The sequence below is a fragment of the Sinocyclocheilus anshuiensis genome, unplaced genomic scaffold (genome assembly GCF_001515605.1).
Source record: "Sinocyclocheilus anshuiensis isolate Anshui unplaced genomic scaffold, SAMN03320099.WGS_v1.1 scaffold457, whole genome shotgun sequence".
NCBI classification, from domain to species: Eukaryota; Metazoa; Chordata; class Actinopteri; order Cypriniformes; family Cyprinidae; genus Sinocyclocheilus; species Sinocyclocheilus anshuiensis.
Window position 1 is genome coordinate 677,208 of NW_015537939.1, and position 12,729 is coordinate 689,936.

Consider the following 12,729-nt stretch of genomic DNA (forward strand, 5'->3'; position numbering starts at 1 on the left):
TATATATATATATATAGCATTATTAGTCATAAATGCATGATATAATTAATCTTTAATGTACATCTAATAGTTAGAAATGTCACAAAGCCATATATGAGTGTACACACACACACACACACACACACATGTGTGTGAGTGTGTGTGTATATTTAATAATATGCATATGTATTTATGTACATAATTATTTCTTTTTTCTCTGCCATTCTCTGCCATGTGTGTGTGTGTGTGTTTCTGGTAATTGTGGGGACTTTCCATAGACTTATATTACTTTTATACTGACCAAACGATATTTTCTATCCCCTAACCCTAAACCTACCCCTTACAGAAAACCTGTTTGCATTGTAACCCTAAACCTACCCCTTACAGAAAACTTGTTTGCATTGTTACACTTTCAGATAAACATCATTTACTGTTTTTAATATTTTTTTTCCCTTGTGGGGACCGCACAATGTCAAAAATGTCAGGTTTTACTATCCTTGTGGGGACATTTGGTCCACACAATATAGCATAAACAAGTACAAACGTGTGTGTGTGTGTGTGTAAATTTATTAATATGTATTAATGTACATTATTTTTTATTTTTTCTCTGCCATTACAGGTACTCTGTCAGCTGGTGAGCACAGCTTTCCGTTTCAGTTTCTCATTCCAGGTAATTTTCTTTAATTTTACGATAAGCATTTCAAGCAGTTAAAGCACATTTTCATTCAGCGCAACTTAATGTTAGTCATTAAATGAGGATGTTGTGTTGTGCACCGTAGATGGAGAGCACTCAGGTGTGAGGTTAAACTATGCTGAGTGCCTCTGAAGCGTGATGAGAGGGTGGAAGAAGGGTTTAATTTTAACCTTGATCTAATAGCAGCTGTATAAAGTCTTTTTATTATGGAACCGCCCCATTCTGCACAAACACATGTCCCATCATGTGCTATTAAATGGGAAGGTATAGCAGCAACATTCCTGGCTGCTTAATTAGTGACCACTTGCACCCTGAAGCTGCGCCCCTTGCTGGTAGACTGTATGAACAGCTATTGAAGATTAAATGCAAAGCATCTGATCAATCTAGGGACTTTCCACCCCATAAAACAGGAATGCATTTTGACATAAGACATGCAAATACGAAGACAGAGATATAGAGATTAAACTAGTTCATATCTGTGGGCTGTTTTGGTTGAATTTTATAGTGGTGTGCTTTTATTTCTTCATTTTCCAGAGCTCCTGAGCCTTCAGATTATATTTTGCTTTTAAAACAGGTTCAGAATGACAGCACTTAGAACTGTATTGATTAATTTTATTGATTGTGAGCGCTAACATCATCTTGTCATCATCCAATATTCTGGTCCTTGAACGATATTGTTGTTTTGTCAAAGACATTATTATTTTATAAGGCAGCTTGAATAGGAAAGCTTTTGACAAATCCAAAATAACATATTTTTTATGTCTGTTGTAGCATCCGTTCCAACCTCATTTGAAGGCCCGTTTGGGAAGGTTTTGTACAAAATTAGGGCTTTTATTGACACGCCACGTTTCTCAAAGGACTACAAGACCCAGAGACCCTTTTACCTTCTCAATGTGCTTAACCTCAATGAGTTGCCAGATATAGAGGTGAGAAAAAAACTAATACTAATTCTAATATATTCATAATACATATTATATTATATTATATTATATTATATTATATTATATTATATTATATTATAGTTGCTCTCCAATTCCTAATGTCTGCCCTTCTTTTCCCAGCAACCCAGCTGTGCTTTGACAACAAAAAAGTTTAACTACCTCCTGGTAAAAACAGGCACGCTCATGCTGAAGGCCTGCAGTGATCTAAGAGGATACACTCCTGGACAGGTTATCAAACTATCCACTGAGATCCATAACAAGTCTGGTAAAGACACCGGCTATGTGATGGCTAGCCTTATTCAGGTATGAAGAAAATAAAAAATAGACTCTGCTGATGTTTAGTTTCATAAAAATACCACATTTTTCCAGCATTGTGGTTGACAATGGGTGATGTACTTGTAGATGTAAATTGTCAGATAATGCTAATGCTCATTACAACTGTGTATATCTGTGCAGAGAGTGTCGTATAAAACAAAGCGGCCAGTGTTTGATCTGCGGCCCATAGCAGAGGTCGAGGGTGCCGGGGTGAAGGCTGGTAAACATGCAGAGTGGAGAGAACAGATCATCGTCCCTCCTCTTCCTCAATCAGGCCTCACTGGCTGCAGCCTCATAGATATTGAGTATTTTATCCAGGTATGGGACAGGAAATTTTAACCTTAACACTGCATGAAGTAAAAAATCTTCTGTCGTCATTTACTTACTAAAATGTCTCCTTTTGTTGAACAGTTATTTTACGAACTGAATTTAACCAGTTAATTTAAAATATCAGACGAAGTGAGTTGAAATAGAGAACCGAATCTGATTCGTGAAAGAATCATTCCCGTTTGTGAACCAGATCAGCTAATTCATTGAAAAGATCTGACTTTATGAGTTGAATTCAAGTCAAGTGAGCTTTATTGTCATTCTGCTGTATGTGGAAGCATTCAAAGGAATTAAATGTCGTTTTGTGAACAGGCTCAACTAATGCATTGAAAATATTGAATTAAAGAGAACTGATTTTGAAAACCAAATAAGTCTGAATCATAAAATAATCATTCAGAGCATTTTTCTGAACAGGACTGACTGATGCGTTGAAAAAAATCTAACTCTGTGAATATATTTCAAAAACCAAATAAATCTTATTCATTAAAGAATCAATCAGAGCAGTTTTGTGAACTGGATCAACTGATTCATTGAAAATATCTGATTCAGTGAGTTGAATTCAAGAAGTGAATCAGTATGATTAATAAAAGAATCATTCAGAACACTTTTATGACCTAGATCAACTTAAATTTTAGAACCAAATCAGTATAACTCATGAAATAATTATTTAGAGCAGTTTTGTGAACAGTATTGACCAATTCATTAAAAAAAAAATTGATAATTTCAAAACTGATTCATGAATGAATCATTCAGAGTAGTTTTGAGACCTGGATCAACCAGTTTATAGAAAAGATTGGACTCTTTTGACTATCCAAATTAAAAAGATTGGATTTTTTTGACTAACCAAATCAGTATGATTCATGAACAAATCATTCAGATCAGTTTTGTCAACAGATCTACCTATTTCATTTTAATGGTCCAACTCAAAGAAAGATTTGTTTCAAATCTCATGAACATGTGATTTTTATTTTTGCATGAACCTTTAAGGTCTTTTCTTGAATGCACTGCTGAAGTCTTTCAAATTAAGATTTATCTAAAAATATAGCTTAATGTCAAGAAGTGCATCTGAGAAATTGTCGCTTTTCTCACAGGTTTCACTAAAATCTCCTGAGGCTGTGGTCACGTTACCCATCTACATTGGGAACATTGCTGTAAACTTGACTCCCTCCATTCCTCACCCCATCGCTCAAGGTGCACCAATGCCGGCCATGCCAAGCCTCAGCCCTGCACCCGTAGTCCCCAGTGCACCTCCTGCGGAGGACCACCTGGTGGGTGCGCTGGGTGCTGGAGGAGTAGACAGCGAGGAGATCCCCACCAAGAGTCATTCTCAGCAGGACCCGTCCGGTGTGCCTATCTCCATGTCTCCCAGTGCATTCGGTCAAGCGTCTGGTCCGGGCGCGCCGCAGCCCACCCAGTTCTCCGACGGCTCTGCTCCTCTGTTCTGTTTGTCCACAGGGGCCACCATACCTTTCTTCACAGATAGTAATACAACGCCAGTGCCCACTTCCTGTCCCCTCATCCTGCCCCCTGAATACAGCACCTGGGAATACCCACATGGTGAGTGATCTAGTTGAGAATTAGTACCCTGCACAGGGTCATGTCTAAGTTGTTACCCTCCAAAAAGTCTCGCAGGATTTACATGCAACATGTTTATTTACTAGTTGACAGGTCGGTGCTTATTCTATGTAAATGACAATTGTTTGTATCTAAGGCAAAACTTTAGAACTGCAAAGCAGAAACTGTAGCTCGTACTGTAGTTTATAAACCATTTGTAAAGTAATGTGTAATTTCATAAAAAATTGTCACTTTTTGATTCAATTAGCAGCATTCAAATTTTAAACTGGGTGTTGAAAGGCGAAATATGTCAGTTTATCTGGTTACAAATGATAAATGATGAAATCGGTAACAGTAATATATTTATAACATTATTTTCATTAAAAGTTGATGTGTAAATAATCATGAAATTTATTATAGTAATATTTATATTTGTAAATTATCTTTTTTAAAAGTGTATTGAAATGTGTAAATCTTTTATATAGAGTTATTTATATACAAAATTAGTCAAATTAGTCTTATAATACAATGTTTGTATTTTTTGTATTTTTATATTTATTGAATGTTGAAGCTATTTATGCCATGAAATGGCATGTGAAGCAATAAACTTGAACTGTATCTAAGATTAATACAACAAACTGGAAAGTTTGACATTTATCTGTCTGTCTGTTTTTCCATTCCATTCATTCTCTCTATCTATTAAATGTTTAAAATATTAAAACACTTGCATGCAAGTAACTTAATGACACATATCAGATCAATCATAAATGTCAACATCATCATCTACAGTAAAAGATTGGAACTGAAACATGACTAGTTGTTGTAATCCAATCGGTTTGCCATTTTATTCCAGACATTACTTCTCTTATTTAGTTTTTATATAGGGTTACATTTCAACTAGGGATAATATTACAACCCTCAAATGATTAAGAGTGCGCAACAAGCTGTAACTTGTCTTGTCGCCATGTGTAGAGTAAGTACAAATAAAATAATTTAGACTGTTCAACTCTGACCCAAAAATATCACAGTAAATGTGAATCTCATATTTATATAAAAGAGGTTTGCCTCTGTCACAGTGTGAATGTAACTGATTATATACTCAAATGAAATGCAGATTTATTTAAATGTGTTTGTTTATGAGTTTTTATTCATGTTTTTTTTTCAGAGCCACCTCCCACTTATGAGGAAAGCTGCAGTAGCAACAACTCCAGCTTCAACAGTAGCATGAGGTAGACCCTTAAAGGGCTCGCTTCTTCATCATGCCATTCATCTGGTGCCCCCTGCTGGACGGTACTTAAAACTAAAACTTCTTCTCCGTGAACCAAATCTGTTTAAAAAGCATAAAGGACATTGGAGAAAACAACCCTGAAACTGTACAGGGAGAATGTTTCAGTGCCTAAGAAAATGTAGCACTCTTGATCAACCCCAAGATGAGACAAACACAGAGTTCTTGTGAAACGAATACCAGCATCTGTAACATTTGGAAGTGAAAGTTACACTGAGGATACTTTTTCATTCAACCAAGGCTGGCCTTATATAAAGCTCATCACAAAACATGCTCCGTAAAATCTGAATTGACGCAGAAATATATATCCGTCCGACTGAAAGTCTTGTTGAGGAAATTAATACTCCATTCCTTGTGATGATCATAATGCACTCCATGCTTATGCCAGCAGGAATGGCTCTTGACGAAGACGCTGGGCCACAGAGAAAGTTACTCTGGAAAGAACAAGGTTTATTTATTGATGATGATTGATGTTGGAAGTTTTCATTTGACTTTTTAAAATCCATCTCATCACCAAATGGACACTGTGTGGATACAGCTTTGGAATACCAATGTAGTCAAGCATCTTTGGGCATATACGTCGTTATCACTTGGCCAAATGGTAGCCAGTGTTCCTTGAATGCTTAAGGGAACAACATATTACATATAATTTTTAAAAGAAAACTACATTAATTTTGTTTCACAGGCTGTCGAGAGATTTTAGGATGACACTTTGGACTCCTGACTCTGTATTTTTGTTACCTTATTTTACACAAAACAAAGCAAAATAATCAGATTTTTCTTTTCTGGGGTTCATCATTTCACCCTAGAATTATTATTTCAAATATTTCAAAGAACTGTCATTCAGACTGTGATTTTTTTTTTTTCTTCCCCAGACTTTGCGTAATATTAGTGCTGGTAATATGTTAGATGTCAGAAATTTCTGATATGCATCATTTGAAATCTGATTCAAACTGTACATGTCTTTGTATGTGACTTGTTTGGTTTTATGCATTGATATTTCTCATACTAGCCCACAGCGATTGGAGATTTATGATGGACTTCCGGTGAGGCCTTAGGCTGTACTTGGATTGTTGTGTACAGTCCTTTAATATGGCAAACACTTTTTCCAAAACACTTGTTCAGACCCTTGAACTGTTGAAGAAATTGAAAAATTTAAGCACAAAAGGCACTTTTATATATGTGTGTGTGTGTGTGTGTGTGTGTGCGTCTGTGATTGAGAATGTTTTCAAATTCAAAATCAAAATGATCAATTTCCATTTTAGTTCAGTGTTGTACTAAGTTTACTATTTGATTCAGTAAGCAAAGGAAGTCATATTCAGAACAGACCTACACAGAACAACAGACCACCTATATTATGCTCTGTATGATTTTGTATGAAGCAAATTAGAAGACATGTTTTCAGTACTAAAATGATGTGATGTTCTCTATCTTTTGACTCTGTCGACGAGTGTTAAAATGTAAATAGCAGTATGAACCATTTACAGTGCTGACAGAAAAATCATTTGGGTCATTCAACAAAAAGGGTGTAAAAAATTACTTCATCAGTGAATAGCTGATATGCTAATATGCATATTTCTTAAAAAAATTAAAATCCAGTAGCTTTATTTTAGTTCATTTTCATCATGAGGATTGATTTTCTAGCCTGTGTACATTTTGATGAAAACAAAAAATATAGTCATAAAAGCTAGCAATTATTCTCTGTCTGTATATTTTTGATTTCACTGGACATAAAAAGGATTTATTGTGCCCGGGTTATGTGCTCCCACTGTTTGCGTCATATTTCCCCCTTTGAAAGAACTGAACTATTCCATAACTCAGAAAAACTTTGTCGTATCAACATTATAATCCTTTTAGAATACAAACACTTTCACTTTATCTTATATTTTGTTACATTTGTCAGTAGGGAAAATTGGGGTAAATTGACGGTCTGATTGTAATGAATTGATTGTGGAAATTATATTTTAAAAAACTTATTTGTAGCATGAAATGGATCAATGCAATTTATTACCAGTTAAACATTATATAGCAGACATAATACAAAAATGTACTTATTAGACTGCAGAAGGTACTGATTTTATAGAATGACCCATTCATATTCATTTCCAGGGATTTTGACTTTGCTGATTGTATCCCAGCAGGCCACTGTGACTTCTAACAGTGCAGCTATAAGCTTAAATTGAGATAGTGTTTCTTCACTGTGAGCAGCACTCTGTTGAACTCTCAGCCATTGCGCAAATGTTAAGAACATTTAAATGAAAAAAGAACATTTTTATTGTTCATCGTCAAAATCCAGTAAAGAAACCCCTGACTTGAATGCCTGTTCTGTATTTTAAACCACATTTTGCCTTAAATGTGAATCTGATGCATCCCTGGTCCCATCGTAATTGTAAAGAAAGCAAGTACTTTGAGATAACATTGCATTGCTATTACTGTTCTACATTTGCCTCTCGAGCCTCTTTGGCTTTCTATTGGAAGCAGAAAAAGTCAAAAGGGATAGTAGATAGTTATTTTAGCACTGACGGTAAAAGAAATTATAAATGTGAAATTATACATTTCTGGAATTGCTGACATTGCAGTGTGGACAAACACTTATTCGTTGTTTATTTACATGTGCTATGTTCTGTCTTTTCCTTTTCTCCAAAGGTTCAACAGCTTTATCATGTTTCATTTCATCATTGTGTGGTACTTTTCTTTCCCTGGATTTACCAGCAGGTTTAGAAATAAAGTAGCACGATTGTGGATCAGTGTTCTATGTAAAGATGTGACAAAATGAAACTTGTACAGTAAATAAAATCACTTAAATTCTCAATTTTTCACCCCAAGATGCTGCTCATTTGAATTTCTCATTTTTAAATTACTCATGCCAATTTACTCATAACAAGTGATTCAAATATTTATTTGTTCATTCATCAGTTCAGTGTGAAATCAGAATTGATCTGTTTACTTAAATGAATAATTTCCCTTAAAATTGAAATTTGCTGAAAATTAACTCATCCTTACACCATTCAAGATGATGATGAGTTTGTTTTAACAGATTTGGAGAAATCTAGCATTATATCACTTGCTCAAAAATGGATCCTCTGCAGTGAATGGGTGCCGTCAAAATGAGAGTCCAAACAGCTGATAAAGACATCGCAATAATTCAGTAATCCACACGACTCCAGTCCATCAATTAATGTATTGTGAAGTTTTTTTTTTTACTTTAAACCAGGGCTGTCCAAACTCGGTCCTGGAGGGCCGGTGTCGCCCTGCTTTAATCCATCGCTTCTGGCCAAAATGCAAGTGGCTTTTTCACTGGTGAAAGCAATATCGATAGAGGACTCCTTTTTTTAGCCGGAAACGATGGTTAAAGTTTGACAGGAAGCAAGTTAAATACATCTTAATTAGTTTGTTTCTTACAAACATGCAGCGTTTCACTTAACAAGATGTTAATTGATGGACTGGATTCATGTGGATTACTTGTGGATTATTGTGATGTTTTTATCAGCCCATCACTGCATATGATGTAATGCTAGATTTCTTCAAATCCCCAAAGAAACACTGATCTACATCTTGGATGGCCTAAGGGTGAGTGAATTTTCAGCAAATTGTAATTTTGGGGTGAACTTTTTTAATTAATACATGTTCACAGAGATAACTGATGGACAACTGATAAAAAATAGGCATGTTGCTTTGCAACTTTCATTTTTTATTATAAACAATGACAAAAATCACATCAGTAATGGTTATGAAACAATTTGTTGTATCACACCGTGTCATTCTGCAGTCCTAAATAAATACACCTAAATAAACATAATTCAGAATATCCTTTGATTATGTGGTTTTCAATATGATTCTCACTCACACACAGTTTTCTGGATGGCAACAGAAGGAAATGGGTAAAAGATCAAGGCGACCAGCTACACCTCCAGCACTGCCTGCTGCCTCTTTCCTGTTGCCATAGAAACTGATCCCAATCCATCATTATCACAGTGCCACATAAGGACATGGACATTGGTGTGTACTAGTCGGCATGGATGGTAGACGCTCTGAAGGCCTGGGAAAGAGAAGAGGGAGTGACGAAACCAGAAAGAAATGTGTATGGAGAATGTTGATGCGTGGTCAGAAATAAATTCTCTCGGCTGAAGTAAAATGCGTATGCTGGTTTTGTGATCTTGGTTGGCATGTTGGCTGTTGTCAGAGGGGTTTAAGGAAGTTTTCAACTCCGCTAGGCTGGCAGGCCAGTTCCAACCCAAGTGGTTTCAAAATGGCATGGTTAGAAACAGACGTGATACAAAAAAATGAGGTTGAAATCCCACTATTCATTCCATAGGCCTATAGATAATGAGCAAAGGTTAGCCCTATCCGAATCAATCGTTCGAATTGAATTCAAATCTTTCAAATGAATCCATCTTTGATATCTGACAAAACTGGTGTGAACAATTACGAATCGAACTGAATCGGTCCAACTCACTACTGACTCACACATATCGGATTCGCAATGAATCGAGAACAGGTGAGTGAGCTGATATTTGAAATGAACAGATGATTTGAATGATGAGGAAAAACTACTTTAAAACAGAAGTTTTACAAGTGAAACTTACTGGAAATATACATTTAATCGACAACTGGGACATAAAGCAATAAAACGTAATTTAAAAATGCAATAAACAGGAACGTTTTAATTTAGATCATGTAGCCTAATATGCCACTGAGGGTGTTTTTTTATTATTGGATTTAAAGATTTACAAATACAGCCAGGGAGTACAATCAATCAATCAATAAAAGATTTTACAGCTTTGTGATTATTGTTTTTAGGCGTCAATGAATTTCTGAATCTCTCTCAGAAATTTGACCAAAACCAAGCCAAATGAGGACAACTCCAAAATAACTAAAAGGTTTTTTTGTTTGTTTTTTTCAAAATTGCATAATTTTATTTTTGTATTAATAATTAAAAGCTTGCTTGGGCACGTGATGGCGAAAAAGGAATCATGACTCCGTGTTTTTGAACTTGTTCTCTGAAACCGTTTGAAAGAACTGATTCTCAGAAATGAGTTGGACTTCACTACTTCACTGAAAGAAAGAATCAGTGACGTAAGCACAAGGGGGCGGGGTCTTGAGGTGAGGAGCCATGTATTCAATGAAAACTGAGGTAAGAGCAGAGCAACAATTCTACGGTGTAATTTTGTTTGTCTGTGTACTCATGCGGTTTTGGTCTGTTTGACTCAACGACTGATTGACAGACCGTGTGAGGCATATTGAGCAGGTGGTTGAGGGTTTGAGCGGCAATCCTGGGCAGGTTTCGTCACGGGTCTTTCAAAGAGCCCGCCTGACGGTCTGTTTCAGTGTGAAAACTCGGTGCTTTTGTGCGAGCGAGTGTGCGTGAAGCTTTGTGAAGGGAAATAATGGGGCGGCCTCCCCTTTTGCAGTGCGGCTGCTGTTGCCTGAAAACCTGAATACAGTTCGCCCGTGCTCTTTGTACACGGCAAGGTGATTGTTGTTATGCTGGTTCCAGGGCACTATCCGGCTTCAGATGCTGCTGCTGTGTTGCTATTGTAAATACAGCGGCAGTGCATATTGTTATTATTGTACTTAATCCACAAACGCTTCCCTTCGTAACTCAACTCAACCAAACACCCAGCGGGCTTTCCCTTGTGTTTGGGAATATTTGAGTAATCTCAGTAGTTTGTAGTGTCTTTCATGCAGGAAGCTGTAGCTAAGAGCTATTGGTGCTGAAGCACTTGTCGACATTAGTGTTGTGTGGTTAAAATGAAGTTACACTGGGTTAACTTACATGTAAAAGGATTTTAGATAAGCGTTTGTTCTTTGGAGCACTTTTATGTCCTTAATTAAAATTCCCAAGGGAATCAGTTTGGAATTTCTGTAATCATTCTGACTATCCTAAAGATCCTAACGTAAATTTTCTTCAACATATAAACATAAAATATTAAGAATTAATTCAAAATTATGAAAGAAATTCCAATTAAAATCCTGTATACCTTTTTCATTTAGGATTTTTTGACAGGTGCCACCTTGTAAAGTCATGTTCATAGGAAGAGCTATTCAGTAATGTTTTAGTCTTTTTTTGCATGACTCAGATATTTAGTATATTGGCTCAAATTGAATGCATTGCAGTTTTATTACTGACAGCCATGTCTGCAGGGTGTTTAGGTGCTCACTATATGGCTACTATGAGGAAATCATAGGTTATCCATAGGAGAGAACTTGCACTTGTTCACCGACAGGGGGTGCCCTGTGATTGGGTCTTTTCAACAGTTTCAAGTATCTCTTGTAGGAAGGACGGTATGAGGGATAAAGTACATGAAGGTGTAGGATAGGATGGGCTGTAATGCAAGCCCCTGTTGGAGAAATGTTTTGTAGGAGACATCAAGAAAATGGGCCAACTGAGAAATTCTCCTTGGAGTGTTCTTGTGTTGGAGTGTTCATGCTTTATTGTAGAAGTTCCAGATAGATGTTGTTTTTGCTTCAAATACATTAGTGACTACATCCAGTGATTGACTCAAGCTGACTTTGTTGTCTTGAAAAACTGGGCCCGTATTTATCAAGCCTCTGAGAATCACTCTCAAGAATGCTGCTAAGAATTGACTTAAAGGGTTAGTTTACACAAAAATGAAAATTCTGTCATTAATTACTCACCCTCGTGTTGTTCGAAACCCGTAAGACCTTCGTTCATCTTCGGAACACAATTTAAGATATTTTTGATGAAATATGAGTGCTCTCTGTCCCTCCCATAGACAGCAAGGTAACTACCACGTTCAAGGTCCAGAAAAGTGCCAAGATGATCGACAAAGTAGTCCGTGTGACATCAGTGATTCAACTGTAAAGTTACGAAGCTACGAGAATACTTTTTTTGCGCAAAGAAAACAAAAATAACAACTTTATTCCACATTTTCGTCTCTACTGCGTCACTTGTGGACGCGCGTTCACGACAGTATCATGACTCGAGCGTGTGGCGGCACTGACCCAGATCCGGCGTAATGACGACGTCACGCCGGATCTGGGTCAGCGCCATTTTTGGGTGAACTAACCCTTTAAGTGTAAACAAATTCTTGGCTCAAAGCTGCGATTAAAAGGTATCAAGCATCTCAGTCGTAATTTAAGCGAAGTGTAGGACTAAATCTTAAGTGTAATGCTGCGTCTCTATGCCCTTAAAGTAAGTACTCTTTTGGATGAAGAAAAAGTACACACTTTTGAGTGTGTAGTAGAAGAGTAGGCAAGCTTTGGGACATACTATCACGTCACACAACTGCATCTTTAATGAACGACAGCAAGGCGATTATTATTATTATTATCCATCAAAAATATAGGCGCCTATCTTTAGTGATGCAGCACAGAGAGCAGCTTCAGAAACTTGCCGCAGCGCGGCTGGTGAGTAGCTGTGATCAGCTCCGGTGGCCGTGTTGGAGCCGCAACGTGCAGTAGCCCCTCACTGCAGAACACAAGATCCAGGGGGCATGGTTGGATCCACATCTAGGGGGTGGAGATTGGTAAGTTAAGGGTTGGAGATGGGTAGGTTTATGGTCATTCCACCAGGAGGGAACAGTTAATGTAGAAGACCATGAAAGTTTTATCATAGGTAGAATGCAAAATGTTTCAATACAAGCATTTCAGTCAAATGTAATTTATGCAAT

The 12,729-nt window shown here is 36.9% G+C and overlaps 2 protein-coding genes across 2 annotated transcripts in view; both read left to right on the plus strand.

Annotated features, from left to right (window-relative positions):
• The window catches only part of LOC107661407 (arrestin domain-containing protein 1-like), a 39,231-nt gene extending 31,311 nt beyond the window's left edge, over nucleotides 1-7,920 (plus strand). The window contains exons 3-8 of the mRNA XM_016450977.1: nucleotides 599-649; nucleotides 1,445-1,599; nucleotides 1,735-1,917; nucleotides 2,071-2,247; nucleotides 3,348-3,813; nucleotides 4,976-7,920. Of these exons, the coding sequence (XP_016306463.1) occupies nucleotides 599-649; nucleotides 1,445-1,599; nucleotides 1,735-1,917; nucleotides 2,071-2,247; nucleotides 3,348-3,813; nucleotides 4,976-5,043 (1,100 nt within the window). The 3' untranslated portion in view covers nucleotides 5,044-7,920. The remainder of the gene's footprint in view (nucleotides 1-598; nucleotides 650-1,444; nucleotides 1,600-1,734; nucleotides 1,918-2,070; nucleotides 2,248-3,347; nucleotides 3,814-4,975) is intronic.
• A 1,627-nt stretch (nucleotides 7,921-9,547) lies between these two features.
• LOC107661424 (histone-lysine N-methyltransferase EHMT1-like) overlaps nucleotides 9,548-12,729 on the plus strand; it is a 52,615-nt gene continuing 49,433 nt past the window's right edge. Inside the window, exon 1 of the mRNA XM_016451032.1 lies at nucleotides 9,548-9,593. Within this exon, the coding sequence (XP_016306518.1) occupies nucleotides 9,579-9,593 (15 nt within the window). The 5' untranslated portion in view covers nucleotides 9,548-9,578. The remainder of the gene's footprint in view (nucleotides 9,594-12,729) is intronic.